Source organism: Calonectris borealis, chromosome 12 (assembly GCF_964195595.1).
Source record: "Calonectris borealis chromosome 12, bCalBor7.hap1.2, whole genome shotgun sequence".
Lineage (NCBI taxonomy): Eukaryota > Metazoa > Chordata > Aves > Procellariiformes > Procellariidae > Calonectris > Calonectris borealis.
The window spans coordinates 1,086,893-1,111,386 of record NC_134323.1 but is presented as its reverse complement, the minus strand read 5'-3'; the positions used below and the strand labels follow the sequence as shown (position 1 = coordinate 1,111,386).

Genomic DNA, 24,494 nt, shown 5'->3' with positions numbered 1-24,494 from the left:
TGTCTGATCTCCTCTGACTGGGAGCCTGGTCGTCATCCCGGTAGGGCTTTGTCCCTGGGTACGGAGGGGCTCAGCCCACAGCTCTCCCTCTGAATGGCAGCACGACCTTCTGGTGCATCAGTCCCTCCTCCCAATGAGCCCTTCCTGGTTCGTAAGTAGGAGATCCAGCAGAGCCCTGCTCCTCGTTGGCTCCTCTATCACGTACGTCAGGAAGCTGTCACCGATGCTCTCTGGGAACCTCCTGGGTTGCTTATGCTCTGCTGCGTTGTCCCTCCAGCAGATATCAGGGTGGTTAAAATCCCCCAGCAAACGTGAGGCTACTTCTGTCTGTAGAAGGTCTCACGCACTTATTCTTCCTAATCAGGCAGCCTACAGCAGACACCCACTACACTGACACTCATCCCAGTCTGCTCCTTAATCCTGACCCATAAGCTCCCTGCTGGCTCATCACCCATCCCCAGGCAGAGCTCCATCCACTCCCACTGCTCTCTCACGTAAAGGGACACCCCATGAAGGGGTCCCCGAGCCCTGCCCTTGTCCCGGGACTGGGGATGCTGCTGCGTGCATTGGTCTCCGAGCCTTCTCCACATCCCAGGAACTGGAACGCCACTGTGTGCGCAGCCCCACACCAGCAGAGGTGGCACAGCCTCTCCGGTTGGGACCAACGAGCTGCCCAGCGCATCCGGAGTGCACAAGGTGAGCCCCTGTCTGGGGACCCCCCCCCATGGCTCTCAATGCACCCCCAATTCTCCTTGGGGAGTGGGCAGTGAGGTGGGAAGAGCACCCACCACACCTCTCCTCCCTCTTGTAGGGCAAAACCTGGCAGGATCTGGGGGAGGCTAAAGGGGGTTGGGGAGCCCTTGCAGACCCTCTGTGACATGGTCAGGGGTCACAGTGGGACATTCCACGTCAGGACGGAGCTGGAGGCCCTTTGGTGAAAAAGAAGGAGGCAGAGATTGTGGAGGAGACGTTTCCTTCCCACCCTCCTGCTACAGGAGTTAACCCAGAGGGAGGCGGGGACAAAGATGGAAAACCTGTGGCCAGCGTTTCCAACGCTCAAGAATCTCACCCCTGGTGGTGAGGCTTGCAGGAGTTATCTTCTGAATGTTGTAGACAATAGTAGCCATGAAAGTAGCTGTGGAAACATGGGGGCCTTTTGGGGAGGACCGGGCAGGGCTGAGGGTGCAACAAGAGCCCTGGCTGATCATCCCTTCCTGGCTCAGGATCACTTTGGCAGCCAGGACTCCTGGGTCTTCTTCCTGAGGACCTTCCTCTGCCCCTGCCTTGCTGCCCACTCCCCAGGTCGAAGCCCCTGGCACCAAGGCTTGCTGCTTGCCTTGCAGAGGGGACTGCCCGCCCGCAGCTCCCAGCCACGGTGGCCGTGCGGAGTTGATGAGCACAGAGAGGGCTGACAGTGGTCCCTGCAGGGGAGATACCTGGGGGTCCCCTGAGCCTCTGAGCCCCCTGTAGGCACCGCACCATCCTCTCGCTGGTGTGGACATCTATGCCCAATTTCCTACATCTCCTGTCATGTGGAGCACCTTACATGTTCTTAACTGGGGTGGCAATGTGTTTAATCTCACTCATCATCTCCTTGGGTAAGAGCGTGCTGAAGGGTGGTGAGCTTGCTGACTTGGAGCATGACACATCTTTTGCTTGCCTTCCAGAGATCCTTATGATTTGGGATAGCGTGTCTGAACGCATTAGACAGCACTTGGCACAGGATAGGGTGGGTCTTGCATCCTGTTCCTTCCCTCGTGAAACCCTGAGAGCTTGCCTTGTCCGGACAACGCTGGGCCATCCCGTGCCATCGGTTCCCTGCTCTGAAAGCAGAAACAGTCGCCCGGCAGGACACTGCTGTCGACAAACGTGGCCCAGACCAGATTCTCTGGCACCCGCGATAAAAATGAAAGTCCAGATAAAGTAGAAGAAAGTGTTAGGCACTTTCTGGGACTTCTCATCCACACTGCCAGAATGGGAAGACCATACCTGGTACCTTTTTAAGAGTTTCCCCTTGTTGTTGGAAACCCCTCCGATTATATCTAGGGGAGGGATGTTGGCTCTGCTGCTGCTTTTCCCAATAGCTTTCTTGAGCAGAGCAGAGGAGAAAAAAAGGCCTGGAGTATGTGCTTTCTCTCCAAAGTTTCCTCAGTGTCTCATCCTGGCCTTTGTAGGCTCGGGGTGGGCAAGGCACAAGGCAGCCCATGCTCTGCCATGGTGAGTGTTTTCCTCTCCAGGATACTTAGAATTGTTCCTTCTTTTTACCTCTACTGTTCTCAGGGTGTCCAACTGTTGGGAATCGGAACATTCTATGTTCTTAAAGACTACATGTGCACTGTGAACAGCGAGGTTTCGATTGTTCGGAGACCCATGTTATGTATGTCCAAGGTGGTTGCAGATGAATGCCACCTCAGCTATGCTGCAGAAGATGTTCCTGGTAAGAAGATGGATTAAAACCTTTCCTTGCCCTCGCACCACCCTTGAGGCTTATGCTAACTGCTGTTAAGGCATGACTGAATGCCCAATGTCCCGAGAACAACCTCAGCTTGTTCAAGCCGAACAGGCCACCAAGGAGCAATTTCTCAGAAAGACCCCTTGGGTGTCCCTTTTTAATGACACACCTAGAGGTGTATCATTAAATGGTAATTAAATGACACAGCTAGAGGACCTCTTCTTTAATTGCTGTCATGCTTGGCTCCATACCAGTCACGATTATGCAATGTTAGGACTACTGCTTTCAGACTGTAATTATCGGAGCTGCTTTTTCTAATGAAACTCATGCTCTGCCCACCTACTCGTAAGGGCCAAGGCCAGGGTTCCTGCTGACTCTGAGAGTCTCCTTCTAGAGCAAAGTGGGTACAAGTCACTTGTAGACAGACCAGAACCAAAGATGAGGACAAGAGTTTGTGGAAGGACTCGTGGATGGCCTGATCTGCCATGGTTTCTGGTCAGTGCAGCTGCAGTGTGACACGAATGATGCTGTGGGGCAGGAAGAGCTGGGGTCTGTGCTTGGAGGGGTTCTTCTCTTTCACATAACCCACCTTCCATGTGATTGAAACATCAGGTGGGTGCATGTGGGGACCCTTGCTGGGTACGAGGGGCAGGGGAACAGAAGGATGCTACAGGCTGATGTGCAGTCCTTGCGTTTTGCTCCTCCGTTGCTTCTCCGTGAGTCTGGCACAGACTTAGCTGGAGTGCACTGGGTGTGGGCACGCTGGTGGCCGAGCACCATGGACTTTGTCGTGGGATCTGCAGCCGTCTCCCCTGCCCTCCCACACAGTGTTCATCCCCCAGGCTCTCTTAGGCGCTGTTAGCATGGGATTCAACAGACTGCGCTGGAGCGATGTCCTGCCTGAAGCTGCTGACATCTTCTTGGAGCCTACGCTGTCCTGCTGCAGAGGTGACTTTGTTCCTTTTCTTCTGTTCTCCAGCTGATATAACAGTCGTCCCTCTGAGGTGTGAGGAGCTCTCCGTGTGTGCCCAACTACCTTTTACAACGGTGCAATGTTGTGTATATGAGACCGTGACACTGTTCTTTCGGGCCACCTCTAAAAGACAGGACACGGACTTTGTCTTCAAGGCCATCGGCATTCTTTCCATACGAAACAGGGAAGTCGCTATGAGATTTTTTGATGACTTTCTCCTCGCTGTGGACGACACTGGAAAGCTGCTGGAAGCCCTTCTCAGCGTAAGTTGATCCCTTCCCTGTGCTACACCTCGTCTTTCTGGACACCTGTCAAAGGACGACTGAACTAATTTCTGGTGGCCTGTCAGGACCCCCACGGCCACTGGGGCAGCCATCTTCTACAGCAGTGCCAACCCTGTAGTGTCCTGTTCTCCTACACAGTGGTCTAGCTGACACAGGAGAATCCAGGAAGAGTCACCTAGAGTTAGATCAAGGCTCTACCTAGCCCAGCATCCCACTGTCTGTCCTAGAAATGACAATGGTGGGGCTTTGATGGATTCAGAAGTAGACCCTGTCTAGGGAAAGAGTGCAAGACATGGGGACATGCCCATTGCATGTCCCATCCTACGTCACCCCTCACAGAAAGCCGAGGTTTAGTTCCCCTGCGTGTTAACAGCCATGGGGTGATCTTACTGCCTTTGCATCAACTGCCTGGACCACGTTTGGGATGCTGGGGCAGCAGCTTCAGTTCCCCATCTGCCTGTTGTGAACCTGAGAGACGGCAGCTTGCACGGGGCAGCACACGGCAGGGTTATTGCTCCGTGCCAACTCTGAGCTGTGCAGCTTCTGCCTGAAAAGCCAAGGGGCTCATATTAGCCAAAGAAAACTTTGTTATAGGATGTCCGAGTGGCCGTGTCTTCTCTGAGCAGAAGAAAGACTTTATAAATAAGGTTAAAATGTTGCTGGAATGCTCTCACATATCTCTGTCTCTGCTTCAGACCCCAGGGAGAAGACATCTGGTGGTATCAGGCAGAGAAAGTCTTGATTTTCGCGTGGGTCCTGGCGGTGTCTTTGTGTTGCCACAGTACGTTCACTTCTCGTTGGTTGAGGAACTCAGGCAACAGTTTCCATAAGGTTTTCCCTGATTCATCTCTCTCTGCCGGGTGCAATTTCAAAATGGAAAGATCCCAGAATTTCCTGCACATCGATTGTACGGGAAAAGTGTCCCTGAGCGGGTATCAGATTCATACAGGTCCTATGTTTGTGACATAGCCGTGCCTTTGGTGAGACTTGAGGGCCCCAAGTGTCCCTAAATGCCTCCTTCCCAAGACCCTGGGGGACAGGAGTGATTCCCCTGCCTGTGCTTGAGTGGGGTTCCTCAGAGCTCTGACCTGAGCTGGGGCTGCTCAGTAGTGGCCTTAGTGGCCATGGGGATGGTGGTTATGCATTACAGATGCCCTGACATCTGCGAGAGAGATGCAGGGCAGGGTTAGAATTCCAACCAACCTTGGCCATTTGGGTAAAGAGAGAGTGATCTGTTCTCCATGTCCATGAACAGGAAGAGGACATGAGAGATGGTCTTCAGTGAGGGAGTCAACTTTTTCAGAGTTAGGACTGGGAAGCCCTGGAGCAGACTGATGGGACCTCTCGTGTGCTCCCAGGCCATGGTGGTCTTGTGTCACTCCTTTTCCTAACAGAGCTCTCAAGGATGTCGCACATTGTGCCTTGGAAAGCAGCAGCCTTGAAAGATCTTCTCAAGTCTCTCTGTGACTGCACTGTTAGTGGAAGACGCAAAAGCAGTGTGGTGGCCCTCTCTTCAATCTGGTGTCTTCTCATTTCCAGGTTTGATTTTACGCTTCCCCGTGAGAAAGAAGCCATGGAATGTCCCTCTGTAGGACCTCTGAAGGCCACAGAAGGCAGGGAGGAGGAGAAGGAAGAGAAGGAGGAGAAGGAGGAAGAAGAGGGTGATAAGCAAACCGAGACTGATGGTAATGGTAATTGTGAGAGAGTGGGAAGTGTGTGTGGGCACGGGTACTTGCCTGTGGTCCTTTCCTTTAGTCCTCAGCAGTAGGTGGTTGGAGACAAGGACAAAACGTGGTACCTTGGGAGGGAAGACTGCATCTCTTGTGTCTTGCTGTACACAGCAAAGCTCAAGTCACCTGCTACGGAAGAAGACCTCATGGCAGCCCAACACTGACAACCGCAGCTGGTACTGCTGAGGAACGCTTCCCCTCGGGGCTCTGTGCCCTGGTATATATTGCATACTGCTCCTGCATTTTAGGAAGCTCTGCCTTGAGCTGCCAAGGGTGGAGGGGTCTACCTCTCCCACAGATCCTGGGCACTTGAATGTGGGGAGAAAAATTGCCCAGAGATGACAGTTAAAAGGCTGGTAAGCTGTGCCAAAGATCTCCTAGAGGGCAAGACCTCTTCAAGATGATGGCGTCAAGAGAATTGGATTGTTTCATCAGATGCTGGAGCAGATATGCCTGTCATTCTTGTTAAATAGCCACAAAGATGCTCTCTGAAGAGTCTTCCCCTTGTATAGTTCCAGAGAGTCCTGCTACTGAACATCTCCCTTCTCGAGGAAAGCGGTCTCAGTCTCCGTCCACACTATCTGGCCCGAAGAAAGGAAAGGGGCGGAAAGGCAAAGGAAGAAGGTCGCCTGCCAGGTAAGCCTCATGGAGAAATGGATGAGGGTGACCCTGTGCTCTTGGCTTTCTTGGATGAGTTGTTCCCTTTGTACGCAGTGTCGGTATTGTCTCCAAAGGATTGTTCAGATTTGTCACGGTGACTGACGTTTGTGTGAAGAATTACTCCAGGAGCTGAGGAAATTTTTCTCCTTCCTTGTTAACGTCTATGAACCTCCTCTCATTTCAGTCTAAATGATGCCGCTTTTCAAAGAAAAATGAAATTCAGAACATCCTCCCCCAGCAAGCCAGGGCAGTGTCTGCGTTCACTGTTCTCTACCTTGGATTTAGTCAACTGGAAGACTCTGATTTAATTCCAAACCTGGCGTCCAGGGGGTTGTCTGGCACAGGAGGAATGCCAGAGAGAGCTAATTGCCAGCATTGCTTTTCTCCCTCAAACACTTCCTCCTTCTCCTGCACTGGGTGCCCCCAAAACACAACCTTCAGCGTGCGGCCACCACAGCGCAGCTCACGGGAGGAGGACCATGGTCCCTCCAGGCTCTGGTGATTGCAAAAATCACTGTTGTTCTCTTTGTTCCCCCAAGACGGGGACCACATGTGGGTGTTACAGCTCACGCGAGTGCTACAGCTCAAGGTTTTCTTCCCCCGCTGTCGACACGAAACCAGGTAGCCAAATACACCTAAACCTCCAGCAGAACCGTCATCTGCTGCAGAGGCTGTGAGCACAGGGTGGAGAACAACCTCATCCCGTACTCGTACCAGCTCACCCGCTTGGGTATTTTCAGCTTTCTGCCTAGAATTCCGGAGAGCTTCTTGGTGGTGGAGAAGGACGGCAAGCAGAAGCGAACTCTCGGTGCCAGACCCCAAACCGCACTTCCCCTTTTCAGAAACAAGAAGAGGACCTCCCCGTCGCGCCGGGAAAGCAGTCCGCAGGTCAGGGTCTGGATCAGCTCCGGCAGGGGCTGAAACGGGAGGCAGGTGGAGGTCCCAGGGGACGCTGGACAGGGTCATTGAGGGCTCTTGGTGCCCTCAGGGCCTCCAATTCCTCCAACCAAGCCATCTTCGTGGTTTGGTGATGTGCTCTGACCTGCTGGAGGATTTCATCTCATGGTTCCTGCTCTGAAAAGCGGCCATTCCCTCCCCTTATTTATCTCGTCACGAGTGATGTCAGCATGAGAGCATGGGGCCAGTGGGGTACTAATGTCCCCCCTACCTGGAGGGCCATGCTGGGGGGACTCTCCTGGTTCCTCTGCTACGGCTGCAGGTCCCTGCCCGGGGCAGTTCTTCTCATAGGGGTTTCTGAGGATGGAGCAGAATGTGCTGGAGGGCTGCACAGACCCTGTAGCTGCTGCCATCTCCACTGCTGAACATTCGGAGCACCTGAGGGAGGTGAGAAGCCTCCTAAAAGTTGTCCTCTGGTGCCAATGCAGGGTAGGTCATCTCATGAAACACAGACAGAGGCTTGGCCAGGTTCACCACTGCCACTGATTGGGAAAGAGGAGGGGACTGCTCCCTTCCTGCACAGAGCCACGGTGAAGAGGAAGCCGGAGAGTCTGCAGGGGCTACGCAAACTGAACGTGTTCACTAACCTCAGCCCGGGAAACTTGAGCAGCAGCGGTTGTCCGAGATGTGAAGGATTCCAAGTCCTGAGCTCTGGGGCTGGGTACGGCATCCTTCCCTTCTCCATGACCTGGCTTAGACCCTGGTGCCGGGCAGCCCCGAGCTGCCTCCAAGTTGAAGGCAGGGGGGAGGCAGGAGGGTCTCAGCCAGAAGGTGAGAGAGACTTTTCCCTTGCTGTTGCAGCCAGCTTTCCGTGCGAGCGAACTACACCTTGCAACTCTTGGAGACTTACCACATGCGTCGGGAAGAGTGGAGCAGGAGAGTAGAGCTGAATCGGCAGAGGAATTACGAAGAGTGTCAGTTAATCTGGTAAATCTCTCCAGCTATGGATGGTGTCTCCCCATCCCTTGCAGTGCCCCTTCCCTCCACAACCAGGAGGACTCAGGGAAGGGGACCTCTCACTGGCACCCCTCGTGGGAGGGCAGCAGGCTTGGGAGGTTGGCACCTGGGATGAGGCACCCTGCCATCCAAGGGCCAGCTGTTGGGCACTCCGGTAGGATTTCTAGATGGGACCAGAAAGCTGTGGGTGGCCAAAGGGAAAAGGATTCCTCCAGTGTTTTCTAACTAGACACCGAGACACCTTGCCCTGTGGGTCAATGCCTGTTTGGTCCAAAGTCTCATCCTTTGCCCGACCCATCCCCAGGCTGACTGCCTGCACATGGGACCTTGTTGTTGCCTCTGACGCCAGGGTCTCTGTCCCATCATAGAAAGTATGGAAATGCCAGAGGAAGCAGATCCCAAAATACCCAGCCTGAACCGAGCCCGTAGCATTTCTGTGCCCTCCTCCCTGTGCAAAAAACCCAAACTGTTTGTCCTTAACGCCACAGCATTGGGCAGCAGATGACTCTCTGGGATCGAAGGGAGAGGTATGTGGACTTCTGGCAGAACAAAGGACATGTGAATATGATGGGGAAGTCTGTAGATGTCATCCTCGGCCACCTCCTGAAACCTGCCAGGACCTGAAGAGTGTCCAGCATTACAGGGCCGCCCCTGCATGGCCACGTGGAGGCATGTCCGTGTGGAAGCTCCCATGACTGCTCTCCATATTGTCTCCAACTCCCACACCATTGCGCTCCGGTGCTGTCCCCATCTATGTTGAGATGCTGGAGACCCTGTTCCTACCACAGGAGATGCAGGAGGCCCTGGAGCTCCGCATCCAGAGGCTGTGCGACCAGTAGGGCTGGCCCAGGAGGTCACCAGGAGCACCCCAGGCATGGCCATCAGCCCCCTGACAGCCCCAAGCAGTGCTCCACATCCAGTGCCACTCTCGGCACCCAGGGACAGGCTAGGGGAAAGCGGGTGTCAGGGGGAAACCACCCCCAGCACCGGCTCTGCTGCCTGCACCGCAGGGGACAGAAGCCGGAGAGGCCCCCCCATCACTGCCTCATCTCTATTTCTATTAAATCTTGTCTCCATCTCTCTTCTGGGTGGCTGTGCTCCTTCTTCTGAGCCAGCGTGCGGAGCCAGGATGGGCTTTTGGTGCCACGTGCATTTCCACGGGGCACACGTGGTGCTGGGGGCTCCAAGGCTGAGCGGAGATGCCCACGGGGGCTCTGAGACTCACCATGGGCCTGATGGAGTGGGGTGAGGGACCCGATGGGCACATGGGGGCCCTGGGGTCCATGCAGGGCTTGGGGGCACCAGGGCTCACCCACTGCATATCCTTTGGTGCATGGAGGGGTGGGAAGGAGCAGGTGGTGGGTTGGTACCCAAGGGGCTGCGGGCTGCCCGGGACATGGAGCAGGGAGCTCTAACCCCCACCACGTCCTTCCCTCTCCACCAGCACTGAGCTCAACCTGCGCTGGGGCCAGAAACAGCAAAAGCAGCTCTGGAGTCACCAAAGGACCTTCTCGAAGGTGTAAAATTGGGAGTAATGTAGAAGTGTCTCTTTCATCAATAATGAATACAAAGGTTGTGTTTTAACATAGGGATGAAGAACACAGCACCTTCAACCACCCCCCCCACCTTGGCAGAGTGGGATGTACACAGGGTGGTCCCAACACAGGGCACATAGGACCATTTTGATGTCCCTGAAACTCCTGGTCATGCCCATCCTCACCAGATGTGAGGCCATTTTGGTGTGCCCAAGGGAGGAGAAAGCCCCAATGGGGAGCGAAGGAAGAGGGGATCAGACTGGCATTGGATACATCTCTCTTGGCCAATTTCTGCCCCAGGCCATCTCGTACCACCCGTTCACGCCTCGGTGGCACCCACCCAGTCATAAAGAGGCTAAAAGGACAGAAAATTAGGTTTCCTCTCCAAACCAGGCAGGAGCAAAAAGCCTAGAGGAGGAAAGGGTAGACAAGACTGACCAACACAGCCCATCACGTGGGCAAAAATGGGATGGGGGTAGGATTAAAAGTGTCACAGAATCAGTTGGAGGGGTGGTTTGGGGGGAAAACCGAGGACTGAATGGCAGACCTCAGTGTCAGCACAAACCCTGGAGACAGGAGCTCGGAGGACAAGACTCCAAACCGAGGAGCCCCGCAAGGCTGAGCTCAGCCAAGAGGCTCAGCCCAACCACGCTGCCTGCCCCGGGCTTCCCTGGGCCTGAGCAATGCTGCCGGGGAAGGATTTCTCTGCAGGGATCATGGTGGCAGTGGGGCCCTGGGGACATCGCGGGTTACCTGGACCTCCCTGCCCAGGGCCTTCCCGCAGCATCATTCAGCTCCCCATGGAGATCCTCGTGCCATTTGTTGTATTTTAAACTGAATTGCCACAAACTTCTTGTATCACGCACTTACGATGCGATAAAGTGACTTAATTACGCACCTCTTGTATAACTCAGACTTAGCTGAAACAATGATAACTCTAAATTTGCTGTATCATAGCATGATGCCCCTGCTGCACGATGCCCCCATGGCACGATATCCCCTCGACAGCGTTGTCCTTTGCAGCCACCTTGGTCCCAGGTGCCACCCCAGCGTTGCCAGCGTTTTGCACAATTTAGGGCCCCGTTCCAAATGGCTGAGGCTCCTAGCAGCAGCATCCAAATCCATTTGTAGCCTCCTTAATAAAAGAGTGTGGGTTTTATTCGCCGGGCTGTGGAGGGTGCCCCGTGCCAGGAGAGGGGACGGTGCTGGTGCTCTCCTCCCCGTGGTCCCAGCGTGTGGCAGGAGGACTTCTGCTGTGATCGTATAGTGGTCAGTACTCTGCGTTGTGGCCGCAGCAACCTCGGTTCGAATCCGAGTCACAGCAATGGTTTTGCAAATTGCTGCTGCACTAAAAGGCCAGTTTGAAGATGCAAGGGAGGCATCTGCAAGGAGGTTAGTTTGCAAAGATGCTGTTCCCTGGGAGGGAGCCACAAGCTCTGACGTGCTCTCTGCTCCAACGAGTGACCTGACTCATGCCTACGATGATTTCCTGACCTGTAGTCACCGCGCAGGGTGTCTCCAGCGGGGCTGCAGTGACAGCTTCCCCAGGCTCTGGGAAAGCACTCCAGCTTCTCCATTTTCCAGGCAAAGCTTGAGAATTTAGAGGAAATCACCCAGCTTTCCACTTTTCCCTCACCAGTTCAGCAAAAAGGGGACCAGAAGACGCTGTGGCCACCCCGCAGAGCCAGAGGAGGTGGAAGGCAGCAGCTTTCTGCCCCAGGCTCAGCTCCGGAGAGCCAAGAGAGCTCCCTCCTGCCCTCAAGGGTAGGAAGGCTCTGCCACAGCAACCACCTGAAGAAGGAAGATCAAGCCGATGAAGACCCACTGCCGGCACCCCCAGCTCCTGGGGAACGGGATTTTGGCCGCAGCACCTCCAGGGATGCTTTCATGGCAGAGGCAAAACCCGTCCAGTGCTGAGGGCTGACCCTGACACACTGCGGGTCTGGGAACCAGAGGTCTCATGGGCACCAAGAGGCTGGTGGAGATCTCTGGGGTGCACCAGGAGGTGCTTCAGCTTGAGGAAGTGTTTTAAACTGTTGCCTTTACTCTTCAGGAGCCTCCAGGCCATGGAGACACCCTGTTTGTGTGGGCTTGGTGCCCTCTCCTGATAGCTGTGCAGAACTCACTCTGGACAGCAGCTTTCAAAAATGAAATTACAACGACCTGCGTAAGGTATCGCGCAGGTCGCACTCGGGGCTCTGCTGCTGAAGAAGACACTACCTGAGCAGCGGGTCTCAATTTATTCACCACTGTAACTGAAAATAGCAGAGGGCTGCCAGCACCCAGGCAGATTGACTCAGGTGTCTGCAGGGCTTGTGGATGGGAAGGGGAGAGGGAGGCTTTTTTATTGCGTAAAATAAATTATTTTTCTTTCATACCCTATCATGGCAAGAAATGGAGAGCAAAATTCATTATGCATTTGCCTTTAGGATTTGCAGTTTATAGGGCACTACTTGCACAATGTCACACTCCTCCGATCTTTGTTTACTCTTGTACTGAAAACACATATTTCTTTACTCGGAGAAAGCCCAAAAAGCATTTTCCCTTCTAAAGATAATACAGAAGGAAGAGAAGACAAACATCTAGAGAAGTTGTCCTTTAGCAGCAACAGCACCTGTCCCACTTTTACACAGCTGAGGAGCAGAAACACAAGGAAATACACAATTTCTTCACCCCTCCATTTTTTTCCCCCCCCGAAAGTCAGTTTTGGGGCTAAGGCCATTAAGCTTATCTGAAGAATAATGTACTGTGCTTGAGTAACTGACGGATGTTCAGGTTGAAAAATGTCAAAATCCCAAAAAGGGGATGTTTTTCATCCAAAACGACTCAACTTTCTGCTACGAGAGTTTCTATTTTGCCAAAATAACCTGAAGTGTATATACCTGTATACAGTTCAGTGCAGGGCCTGGCTGAAGCAGTGCGGTGGCCCCACGGGTCGCTGCAGCCTCACATGAACCATCTTCCCTTAAAACGACGCAGGGCCCTGGTTTGGTTGGAGTGGGTTTGGGATGAGAGGCAACAGAATCACAGGATGGTTGAGGTTGGAAGGGACCTCTGCCATCTGGTCCAACCCCCTGCTCAAGCAGGACCACCCAGAGCTGGTTGCCCAGGACCATGTCCAGAGAGCTTCTGAATACCTCCACGGATGGAGACTCCACAACCTCCCTACGCAACCTGTGCCGGTGCTCGGTCACCTTCACAGTGAAAAAGTGTCTCCTGATGTTCAGATGGAGTCTCCTGCGTTCCAGTTTGGGCCCATTGCCTCTGGTCCTGGCATTGGGCACCACTGAGAAGAGCCTGGCCTCCCTCCCAGGAAAGATGCCCCCAGTCCCTTCACCATCTTCGTGGAGGTCGTCACGCAGAAAAAGGAGGTGCCAGCAGGAACCCCACCTCCGAGGAAGCTGCTTGAAAGTTTGGGCACCTGAACACCTTTCGGTGAGGAAGGGAGCAGGGGAGACAGTTCCCAGCTTCATCCCCATCTCAGCTGTCCCGGGAGGGACTTGTCCCAGCAGGAAGAGGTGCTGCTCCTGCCCGGGGGCTCCTAAAGGATAAAGCCTTCGCCTGAACAGGGGCTTGAACCCTGGACCCTCAGATTAAAAGTCTGATGCTCTCCCAGCTGAGCTATCCAGGCTCACGTTTGGGCTTTTGGGGGATGCTCAGGACAGGCAGTGAGGACCCCGCTTCACTGCGTGACCGGGGGCACAACGTGGGGACTCCTTTGACCTCTTCCACCCCCACGGCCCCAGCGAGGCCACCACAGCGGAGGGCGTCCCCCCACGAGGAGGAGCACCGCCGGGACCCCGGCCCTGCCCGGGCAGGCGTGAGCGCCAGGCCCGTCCTCCCGGGGACAGCCAGAAGCCGGGGTGAGGAGGCAGAGGAGGGGGAGACCCCGGCCGGGGCCGCGGGTGCCAACCCCAGCAGCCTGGGAAAACCAGAACCCGGCAGCAGCGGGCTCGGAACCTGCTCGCCCGGAGCCCAGCGCCCAGCGCCAGCCCCGCAGCCCGCTCAGCCCTGCCGCCCGCGCGGGCCGGGCTCGGCACCGGCCTCTGGGCACGGGCCGGGCCGGCTCCCCCCGGGAAGCGCCGGAGCCGCAGGGACCGCCCGCGGGGAGGGCGGGCGGGGTGCGGGGGGGCGGCGGTGGCCCCTCGCGGGGGAGGCCGGGGGTCCCGGCCGGGGGCGGGAGCGGCAGCGCGGGGCCCCCCGCCCGGCTGTGCTCGCCCCGCGGTCCGCGCCCTGCGCTGGGGCCGCAGCGCCCGCGGCTCGGATCCGAGTGACAGCAGCTGCTGCCCGGGAAGGCCGGGCTGAAGACCCCAGGGAGGCGGCGAGGAGGTGGGCGTGCGGAGACGCCGAGCCCTGGGAGGGGGCCACCAGCTCGGACGGGCTCCTAAAGGCCACCCCTCCTTTTCTCTTGCCCAGCCCTCCCAGTTCTGCTCCGCGGGGAGCCCACCCTGCCAGCCCAGCCCAGCCCAGCCCAGCCCAGCCCGGAAGATTAAAGCCAAGCCCAAATGCTCACGGGGTGGGGGAGAGCCTCGTGGGGCCTCTTCAAACACCTCGCGAGCACTAATTGGCTTCATTAAGAGCCCACCCTGCCAACCCTGCCCTCCAGCCCCACGCAGACCCAACCCAACTCACTCTTCCCTGGGAGGAAGAAGACATCTTCCCTTCAGTAGTAGGACTTTTCTGAAGCTGACCCACTCTGCTGTACCCCTTTATCCCAGTCCTGGCCAAGCTGGAAGGAAAACCTCCCTGGAAAGGCTGCGTGCCTTTCTCCCTTCCTTGCGGAGCAAGAGGAGATGGGAGGCAGCAGCTTTCTGCCCCAGAGCTTAGCTCCAGAAAAGATGCTGGGTAGGAAGGATTTGAACCCAGAAGATCTAAAGGCCACGCTCCAGGTGAGCTTGAATTCCCCCCGCAGCATCCCACTGCTCAGCACCGCTGTGCGCTGGCCCATTGCCCCACCGGAGCACACTGGGAATGCTGGAGCACACTGGGAATGCTGGAGCACACTGGGAAGGCTGGAGCAAGCCCACGAGCGGTTGGGTTCTCCTCCACCACCATGTCTCAGCACCATTCACCTCTTCTCAAATGCTTTCTTCTGGCCTCTCCAACAAGGAGCGGCTCTCCCCCTCGGCTGCAGCATTGGGCCTGGGGGAGAAGGTCCAGCTGGACACACGGCCACGCTGTCCTGCTGACTTTCTGCTAACACATTTCGAAAACAAGAAAACCCCTAATTTCCCCCATCCCGCAGCCCCTCCCCGGGCACACAGCCCTGCACGCAGCCCTCGAGGCAGCCCGGAGCAGGGAGAACATCTCCTCTGCCCGCAGCCCCAACCCCGCGCAGGCAGCACCGCTGGGCTCAACATATCAGGCTGAAAGCCAAGAGCAGCAATTTTAAGAAGAAAAGTTAAATTATGCCATAATAAGCCCTGGGGTAAGTAGAACCCCCCCCAAGCGAGGGGCTGCCCAGCGAGGGACTGCAGGGCAGAGACCCTGACAAAGGCAGAGGACGGGACAGGACTCGGGGCGAACAGAGATTTCTTATCGCTCCTGTTCATGCTCCCGGGGTGTCCGCCAAGGAGAGCGTGATGGAGATGCATCCCCAGATCCTTCTTCCCCTGAGCCCCGTGTGCTCATGTGGTGCAACCGAGCTCGGCCCAAGTGTGACGCTGACCCCTGAGATGGGATGGGGACCCCCTGCACCCTGGATCCACCTCCTCGTCTCCTCGGTCGGTTTGTTCGGGCTAGTACAGCCTGCCGGGCTAGTAAGGCTTTCCTTGGGCAGAGCAAGGCTTGGGCGCAGCAGGAGACTGGCTGTGTCAGGGGGATGGAGTCTCCCAAGGGAGCAGGTGAGGGTTGCATGGGCCCATTTCTGCATCCTCACATAGATTGGTAACCCCCTCCTTCTGAAAGGCAGCACAGACGCCTTCAGAGCAGGCACTGTGGCCGTGCATCGCAAAAACAACTGAAAAAGCTGAGATGTCACCCTCTTCTTCCTCCCTCTGGGGCTGGACTGTGCCCCAGCGTCCCTGGGGACCTGCCAGCAGCTCCCTATTAGTGCCCCAGAGGGGCTGAGCACTGGGCAGGGACTGGATGGTGGAAGGGGACCCAGGGAGGGACCAGCTCCCCCCTCCTGAGGAAGGGGCACCCGGGATCCCCCCCTGCACCCTGGCCCCTTCCACCCTGTGCCCCTCCAAGCGCTGCTGGCCAGGGTCACCCTGCCTTCCTCTGGGTGCCTCCCTGTGCCCGAGGGTCCCTGGTGCAGGCAGGGCCGCCTGGAGCCCTGTCCATGGAGGCTGGGGGCTGCGGGGGCTCCCCCCAGCTGAGGCTGGCACCGAGGGGGCACCCATGGGGACCCGGAGCCTGCAGTGGCCAGGAGCTGCAGGGGCCCGGGCCGAGTGCCTGCCAGGGGGATGGAGGGGGGATGCTGCATCCCCCCGGAGCCGAGCGCCTGTCGGGGGGATGCTGCGTGGGGCAGCCTGGGCAGGGGGGCACGGGGCAGGGGCAGTGCCCCAGGTGGCACTGGGGGACGTGCTGCCATGTGGCACGAGGGGCTGCCAAGATGTGTCCTCACCTGTCCCAGCCCCGATGTCTGCCAGAGGTTTGGGGTCACGTCGGCAGCACCAGCCCCCCCCGGCACGGGCAGGAGGAGCGGAGAGGTGCTGTATTCACCCGGGCAGGGAGCGGGCAACCCTGGGCAGCCCCGTGGGGTCACCCCGGGAGCGCGGTGCAGAGGGAAGTGCGTGGCAGCCACCACCCCAGCACACAGCGGAGGGACGCCGAGGCACTGGGAAGCTGCCAAAATTACGTGCCCGCTCCGCTGGCACCCCCGAGCAGGGTTCTCAGGGTGCGGAGAGCCCCTGGGCACGGCTGAGCTGCCTTGACAGAGGGCATGGCATGTCCGCAAGGCCAGTTCTTCGGCCCTCCCCGTCCCTCCTCCCCATCACGGCCAGCCCCTTGCAGCTCTCCCCTCCCCTACAGCCCCGGGTGCCTCTTGGCTGAACCTGCGTAAAAAATATAAAAGGCTGTTTTGCTTGGAGACGTCCGGAGGATCCCGGCCGAGCTTGCCATGGGGAGCAGTGGCGCCGGGGTTGCGTTGCTGACGCTGTCGCTGTTCCTGCAGCCCACGTCCCAGTTTTGGCTCTTCAATGTCCTCTTTCCGCCCACCACCACCCCAGAAGCTCCCCCGACCAACAGCACGCCGCCCGTGGTACTCGGTAAGGTCACGCCAGCACGGGCACCACGCGGGGTACGGGTGGGCACCCCCGTGCCGCGCAGCCCCCCAGAGCCGGCGGTGAGGTTGGGGTGCCGCGCTGCCGGCACCTTGGCAGCTCTCGGCTGCGGTGGCCCTTTGCAATCCGGAGCTGGAGCCACCAAGGCGGGGTGACACACGCCTCCCAGGTCCCCTCCCATCCGCCGGGCTGGGGATGCAGGGAATGCCCGGCCGTAGCTGCCTGGAGCTGGGGGTGCAGGCTGGGCACCCCGGAAAACAAATGGGGCTCTCAAATCTCACAGCTGGCCCAGAGGCTGTTTTAGGGCTTCCTCGGTTCGGGGGGGGGGCTTTGCTGGCAGAGGGACGGGGGCTGCAGCACATCCTCGTCTGCCGCTTCCCACGGCTGCTGCTGGCGGCGCAGCGGGCCAGCATCCACCGCCCCTTGGTCCCCCAAAAACCCACCCCGTCCCGTGTCTTCTGCGGCTCCCTGGTGATGGTTAAGTCATCCTCTGCGGCTGCGGAAGGGCGCCCATCTGGCATCCCACCCTGCCTGGGGGGTGGCGCGGAGGAGAGCGAGCCTTTGGCAGAGGCGCTCAGGGAGGTGGAAGGAGAGGTTGGGGCATCACCTGGGGAGGTGGAGGTGGGAGCAGCAGCCACCAGCTGGAACCTCCATCCTGCGCGGCTCTGCCTTCTCTCTCCCTGTGGGCGCTCGAGCTAGGGTTTTGCCATGAAACCTCTGGGGTTTTTCTTCTTTTTCTTGAATCAAGCCGAGTTTCCCCTTTAAAAAGAGAAGAGAAAAAGCAGAACATCCCTGCTGCAATGCCGAGGGCTGACCCTGCAAACTCCCTTCCCAGAGGCACCAGAGAGCAGGGGACGGTGTCTGGAGCCTCGGTGCCCTGGGGCAGGTTCTGCTTGGCCATGCTGGTGGCCAGGAGACCTGGGTGGCCCGTTACCGGGTGCCTCTTCTCAGGATGGCTTGTGATGGTCGGAGCATCTCCCCGTGCCCCCGGTACCAGCCTCAGCCCCTGCCCCGCACCCAGCCGGGTCCGGCTGCCCCATGTGCCGCTCAGCATCCGCGCGGAGCCCATCCCCCTGGGCCGGGCGTCCCGGAAACCCCCAGTGCCCTTGGGACCGCCGATAACTCCTCTGCCTCCACTGGAACTCCCTTAATAATTACCTAATGTCCTCTGGGAGGGGAGGCAGAGCTCAGGGCTGCGCGCCGGGGGCAGGGGTGCTGGCTGTGCACCCTCGGGAGCCATCAGAGCAGCTCGTGGTCCCGCTCTTCTCGCTGGCCGGGGAGGTCCTCTCTGCCCACTCCCTGCCTGGGCTCTCCTACACCAGGGTCCACCGGATGGCCTGATCCCCAGCCAGGTGCTTTGAAGGCAGGATTAGACCCTCCCTGTATCCCCGGGGAGATGCCACAGAGGTGAGGGAGCTGAGAAGCAGGTTGAGGGACTACATCACCTTCACCTCTTGCACGGGATGAGGTTTTCGGAGGCTGCAGCCATGCCCCTGCCACGCTGCGGGAGCTGGTGCCGTGGTGGGTGGGATGGGGCTAGAGCATCTCCGGGCCAGGCTGCCCTCACACCCTGCGACAGGGACAGCACAGCGGCTCCCCAAAACACCTGCGCCCATGGACCCCGGGGTGCAGGGACACCTGAGGCTGGTGGGGACCCGGGAAAATGGGGGACATCCTTCTTAAGTCAAAGATGCTCCTTGCCTGCATCCTTCAGCCCCCGTGCCAGGCAGCGTGGATCCCACCCTGCCATGCTTGTGGGGTCCCGCAGCCACAGCACAGCCCGGGTCCAGGTCCCAGACCAGCGCAGGGCAGGTATCTATAGGGACTTTAGGCCACAAAGCCGCTCGTGGAGTCCATGGGACACGTAGCAGACAGTGCCTGCAGCAGCACTGGAGATCCATGCTGTCCCCAGCCATGCATCGTGGGCCGGTCCAGGACCCGCTGGGGCTGTGGGATTCGTCACCCAGTGCTCCCATCCCATCAGGCTCACAGCCACTGTCCCCTGCAGTCCCTTCACCTCTCATCCTCGCCCTCGGGGTCAGCGCTGGCACCGGGAGCCGGCGCTCGGCTCCTGCAGGTGCTGGGAATGCTCACCACGGCGCGTGCCCACGGCACGGGCACACATACCGGGATGGCACCGGGATGAGTGTCCCATCCCTGCCAGGAATCCCAGAGGCAGACCAGGCACCCCGATGATGGTCACCCTCCAGGTCGCACATGTCAGACCGTGAACTTGCTTAAAACCACGCTGTGTTTACCGTACGCTATTTGCACTGAATTCCCGCAGGGTATGATTCCGCTCGGCACTGAACCATTTCAGAGACCTTGCCCAGCCTGTGCAGAGGGTTTAAAGTTCAGGAAAACAGTGCGTGGGCCTCGGGTGCCAGCACCGGGGTGACTTTCACCTCCCTGGGGACTCTGTGCATCCCCGAGCTGCCAGGGGATGCGGTAGGGCTGCGCAGCCCCGAGCAGCACCCGCTCCTTCCCCCGGGCTGCAGCGAGGAGAGGAGGATGGAAACCCAGCCAGGCAGGGGGGAATAATCCGGGGTGCTTCGTGCTGGTGGGGATTGGCAGGTTTGGGCCGAGGGTGGCAGCTCTGGGGGTCACCCCGTGGGAAAGGCAGCTCAGGGGTGTCCCTGAGGATGTGTTTTTAGTGCCGCTTCCATGCTCATCCCGCATCTCGGCTCCGAGCACCCTCGCTCCTGCGCGGAGCAGGCTGTTCTCCAGGGATGCTGCTCCAGCGGGTCCCCAGGTGTCCCTGGCTGGGCAGCCCCTGCTTGGGGGGGCCGGGGGAAGCGTGGGGCTGGGCAGCCCCACGGGGCCAGTGGGACGGGGTCTGTAGCTGGCTCTGCTCTCCCTCTGCGGTGCCACCAGTGCCCGGCTGTCTCGGGAACCAGCTGGAAGCAAAGCTGGACAAGCCGGACGTGGTGAACTGGATGTGCTACCGCAAAACAGAGGACTATTTCACCATCTGGCTCAACCTCAACACCTTCCTGCCAGTGGGAGTTGACTGCTGGATTGATAACACCAGGTACCGTTCACCCCCACCCCGGGAACTCCCCGGGGAAATGACCTCCCCGTCATTCTCCCCGCCCCGCCACAACCTAGCACACATGGAAAACCACAGGAGCACCACGGGACTGGTTGGGAACACAGCTGGCTGGCTCCCGCTCCGAGCGCCCGTCCCTTTCCCATGTCCCTGCCACGTGCTCGTGCCAGCTGGGCCATTCTCAGCACCCACTGGAGATGCTGCCACCCTGCCCGGGGCCACAGGGCGAAGGGGCCACTGCAGCCCGCTCCGTCAGAGCCTCCTGCCCCGAGATGCCGGGCGATTGGCATGGATGCTGGCTTGGCACCAGTCCACCTCCCCATCCACACAAGACTTGGAAACAGCCACCCAGTTCCAAGCTGCCACCCAGTGATCTCCACCCCATCCCTTGGGGACACGGTTCTTCTGCTACTTTCTGTCCCGTCCCCGCAGGGTGGTGTACAACCGAACCTCTCGGAAAATGTCCAATGCCCCGGGGGTGCACATCCGTGTGCCTGGCTTCGGCAAGACCTATTCCGTGGAATACCTGGATCAGAGCAAGCTGGCAGGTGAGAGGAGGAGAGGTGTGGGATGTCCGGGGATCCCACGCGCTCCCTGCAAGCGGAGAGGTGTCCCCGTGTCTCCAGGAGGGACCGGTTCTACAGAGAGCCCAGGTCACCTGGGAGTGAGGGACGCTGGCCTCGGGGACGCACTCCCTTTGAGTGCCGGCAGGGACCACTCCGTGCTTGACCCCAGCGCACATGGGACGCGTAGAGCCACTACATCTCCTGAGCCACCGAGCTACAGGTCTTACCAGAGAACATTGTGGCCATGACCAGGACCAGGGTGGAAAAAGGTTGACAGGAGAAGACCACAGACCTAATTCCCACCTGCTCTCTCTGCCCGTAGGTTACCTGCACACCCTGGTGCAGAACCTGGTGAACAACGGCTACGTGAGGGACCAGACGGTTCGGGCAGCCCCCTACGACTGGAGGGTCGGGCCCCGTAAGTATGGGGTTTGTGGCCAGGCCACCCGGGCAGGGAGGGAGGCAGGATGGCTCTCACGGGCTGGGTGAGCCGGCTGGTGTGGAGGATCCCCTGGACAGGGATGGCTGCCCGTGGGGCGGGCACTTGGCCATTCATGGCGCTCTCATGTGAATGTATGGTGGCACTTGTGGCCTCTGTGCCCACACCTCTCTCTGGTCGGGGCTTCTGAGGTCAGCCCTGGAGCCCTGCGGCCATAAATGAGGTGGCCAAGAGCTGGTGCCCTCTTGTCCGCAGAGGAACAGCCCGAATACTTCCAGAACCTGAAGGCACTGATCGAGGAGATGCACGATGAATACCAGCGACGCGTCTTCCTCATCGCGCACAGCATGGGCAACCTGAACATCCTCTACTTCTTGCTACAGCAGACGCAAGCCTGGAAAGATCAGTACATTGGGGGTTTCATCTCCCTGGGTGCCCCCTGGGGAGGGTCTGTCAAGCCCCTGCGTGTCCTGGCATCTGGTGGGTGACTCCTTGTGTGCAGCCACCTCTTTGCTTTCTTTTCCTCCTGTAGAAATGGAAGGGTGGTGGTGGGCAGGGAAAGGACACGGTGGTGGAAGAGGTGGGGGACAGATGGCTGAGGGGGCTGTGGAGGCAGCACTCGTGCTCTGGTGCTGATGCCGCTGCATCCCGCTGCATCCCGCTGCATCCCGCTGCATCCCGCTGCATCCCGCGGGGCAGAAAGCACCACGGAGGTTCCTGCCACAGCCCCGACAGCAGGAGAGTGGCCCATGCCCTGGAGCTTGCTCTAGTTTCCGTGACTGGGGCTGGTGGGTTTGTGTGTATGGAAAACTGCTGTCAGCTGGGTCCACCTGCAGCCTGGCCATCCCCCTTCCTCCGCACCAGCTCTCACCAGACAGCCTGCAGCACACCCTGCACCATGCCCACGGTCAACTCCTGGGCTAGGGGTGCTCCTTGAAAGCCAAAACACCCATCCTGGGCAAGAAAAGGGCTCGGCCAAAAGTCTTGAGGCCAGGGAAGCAGTTTGGGGCATTCTCACCCCCTTCTCACTGCCTCCCCAGGCACCTGCGCTGCCTCCATCCATGCGGGTTGCTGGACCTTCACTCCAAACCATACAGCCCTTCTGCAGCAGAGGGCATGGAGGCCACCCAAGGGACGCTCACGCTCTCCTGCACCACTTGCTTGGATCTCCCCACATTGAGCCTATCCCCCATAAGCTTTGCTTTCATCTCCCTTCACCCAGTTCCTCTTTAGTCTCTTTTCAGCCCAGAAAGCCACAATCACTTGCCTCATGCTGACAGCCCAGAATATCTACAAGTCACAAGCTGAGCCTCCAAAAAAGCATGAAATTAAAATCATGTGCTTGAAGATTTTAACATCTGGCCCTTTGCATCACCCTTAAGTCATCTCCTCATGTTTTTCTCTGTTGCCACAAGGGCCAGAGACATTTTTAAGGTAATTTGAGATCGTTGCATGGTCTTAGGGCTCCAGATACACCAAAAATGCCGAGGTTTGCAGGATGCATGCGGGTTGGCCACCCGTTATCAGCACCCTCATTGGGCTCAGCTCACTCCTGTCCCTGCAGGCAGGCGTGGAGGTGCCAGGGTTGCAAGGAAAGTCCAGGACTGGGTTGGTCAGGGCCATCACACGTCCAGGTTTGTCTACGCTCAGCCCCTCCTAGCAGCTAGAGATGTTATGCCAGAGAGAAGAGTTTGGAAGGTTGCTCTGGAAATCTGCAGCCAGAGGGGTGAGGAGAGGACGTACGGCCGTGGGCAGGGCAGGGGTGAGCAGGGGAAGATCTGAGGTGGCACCATACCCCAGCCAGGAGACAGCTGTGAGCCACTGCTGGACGGGCTGGTCCCAGCACAGCCGCCCAAGGGACACCATTTGCGAGGGTACATTTCGGTGCTGTTTCTGATGACCCCCTGTGTGTCCCGCAGGTGACAATCAGGGCATCCCACTCATGTCCAACATCAAGCTGCGTGAAGAGCAGCGCATGACCACCACCAGCCCCTGGATGTTCCCAACGAGCCTGGCCTGGCCAGAGACCCACGTTTTCATCTCCACGCCCTCCTACAATTACACCTACCGGGACTACCAACGCTTCTTCACCGACGTCAACTTGGAGGATGGCTGGTACATGTGGGAGGACATGAAGGACTTGCTGAAGGACTTACCTCCTCCGGGGGTGGACACGTATTGCCTCTATGGCACAGGCTACCCCACCGTGGAGACTTACATATATGACGAGCGTTTCCCTTACGAGGACCCCGTGGACATGATTTATGGCGACGGGGACGACACCGTCAACACACGCAGTTTGGAGTTGTGCAAGCGATGGCGCGGCCAGCAAAAGCAGAAGGTGCACGTCCAGGAGCTGCGAGGCGTCGACCACCTTAACATGATCTTCAGCAACCTGACGCTCAGTTCCATCAACGAAATCCTGCTGGGGAGCCCACAGGAGCAGGGGGAGCCGGGGCAGGTGAGATCCAGCCCAGAGGCAGGGAAGGGGGGGAAGATCCTACCTGGATGGAAGGTCTTGAAGGAGCCCAAAAAGAACTGAAAGGAATGAGGGCCAGCTTCCCTCCGTGCTGGTAGCCACCACAAGCTGCCATGCAGGACTTGGAGCTGAGTGTGGAAGGAAAAGGAGCAAGACCAACAGCTCAGGTGGATGGGCTGGCACCCACTTCCACACTGATCGGATTTTCTTTCGGGAACGGCGATTAATTATACTTCAGAGGCTTGTCACTTCCCACTAGCGGGTGGATAATTAACCGCGCTGCCAGCTCATTAACATCACACTTGCGAATTATGGCGTACGCACAAGCCCTCGTCGCTAGCAAGCCACATTTAGGCACTTTACAGGCTGTGGAGCCCGCGGTGCCGTAGCCTCTGCTCAGCTTGGGACAGAACAACTCGCATAACGAGTGTGGGCTCTGACTTACCAGGGCGGTCACGGGGGTGGCACGGGGGTGGCACGGCAGGTATGGCTTGCAAGAGCACCTCTGCCAGCCGCCAGCGTGCAGGCAGCGAGCTAGGCTCCCCGGGCAAGACCGACTCGAAATCAGCAGATCTACAAAATAATAAACACACTTTGCTTCTGAGCGCCGAGCCTGCCTTGTCCTTGCACAGCGGGTTGGTAAAGGCGGCTGTAACCGAAAACGGAGGCGCTCCTTGCCCGGCGGCACCCCAGGAGCCGGGGCTTTGGGGAAAGCCACACGCTCAGTGATGCAGCCAGGGTTGGTGATGCAGCTGGGCTTGGTGACATGGCTGGGGCTGGCAACGCGACCAGGGTGACAACGCGACTGGGGTTGGTGACACGACCAGGGCTGGTGATGTGGTCAGGGCTGGCGATGCAACCAGGGCTGGCGATGCAACTGGGGCTGGCGATGCAACTGGGGCTGGCGACATGACTGGGATGACAATGCAACTGGGGCTGGGGGTGCGACTGGGGCTGGTGACACAACTGGGGTTGGTAATGCGACCGGGGCTGGCAATGCAGCTGGCTTGGCGATGCAACTGCCTCGGCGATGCAACTAGGGCTGGCAAAGCAGCTGGGATGGCAATGCAACTGGGCTTTGCAATGCAACTGGGACTGGCGATGCATCTAGGGCAGCAATGCAAAGAGGGCTGGCGACGCAACCAGGGCTGGTGATGCAAACGGGGCTGGGGATGCAACTGGGGTGG

The 24,494-nt window shown here is 58.4% G+C and overlaps 1 protein-coding gene and 2 non-coding genes across 3 annotated transcripts; 2 read left to right on the top strand and 1 right to left on the bottom strand.

Annotated features, from left to right (window-relative positions):
• The first annotated feature begins 10,800 nt into the window (after positions 1 to 10,800).
• Positions 10,801 to 10,872, top strand: TRNAH-GUG (transfer RNA histidin (anticodon GUG)). The gene has a single exon. It is a non-coding gene; the product is annotated as a tRNA-His (tRNA).
• Positions 10,873 to 13,106: 2,234 nt separating this feature from the next.
• TRNAK-UUU (transfer RNA lysine (anticodon UUU)) lies at positions 13,107 to 13,179 on the bottom strand. Its single transcript has one exon. It is a non-coding gene; the product is annotated as a tRNA-Lys (tRNA).
• Positions 13,180 to 16,559: 3,380 nt separating this feature from the next.
• LCAT (lecithin-cholesterol acyltransferase) lies at positions 16,560 to 23,911 on the top strand. Its single transcript, XM_075160861.1, has 6 exons — positions 16,560 to 16,759; positions 19,649 to 19,805; positions 20,256 to 20,371; positions 20,712 to 20,807; positions 21,084 to 21,308; positions 22,748 to 23,911. The coding sequence occupies exons 1-6, from the start codon at positions 16,612 to 16,614 to the stop codon at positions 23,368 to 23,370; spliced, it is 1,365 nt and encodes a 454-aa protein (XP_075016962.1). The 5' UTR covers positions 16,560 to 16,611; the 3' UTR covers positions 23,371 to 23,911.
• Positions 23,912 to 24,494: the final 583 nt, after the last annotated feature.

Bases quoted from the DNA above. Each gene is read 5' to 3' on its own strand.
- LCAT (XM_075160861.1), top strand. From the start codon at position 16,612: ATGGGGAGCAGTGGCGCCGGGGTTGCGTTGCTGACGCTGTCGCTGTTC. The intron at 19,806-20,255 runs GTACCGTTCACC...CCGTCCCCGCAG, and splicing joins TGCTGGATTGATAACACCAG to GGTGGTGTACAACCGAACCT. The intron at 20,372-20,711 runs GTGAGAGGAGGA...CTCTGCCCGTAG, and splicing joins GGATCAGAGCAAGCTGGCAG to GTTACCTGCACACCCTGGTG.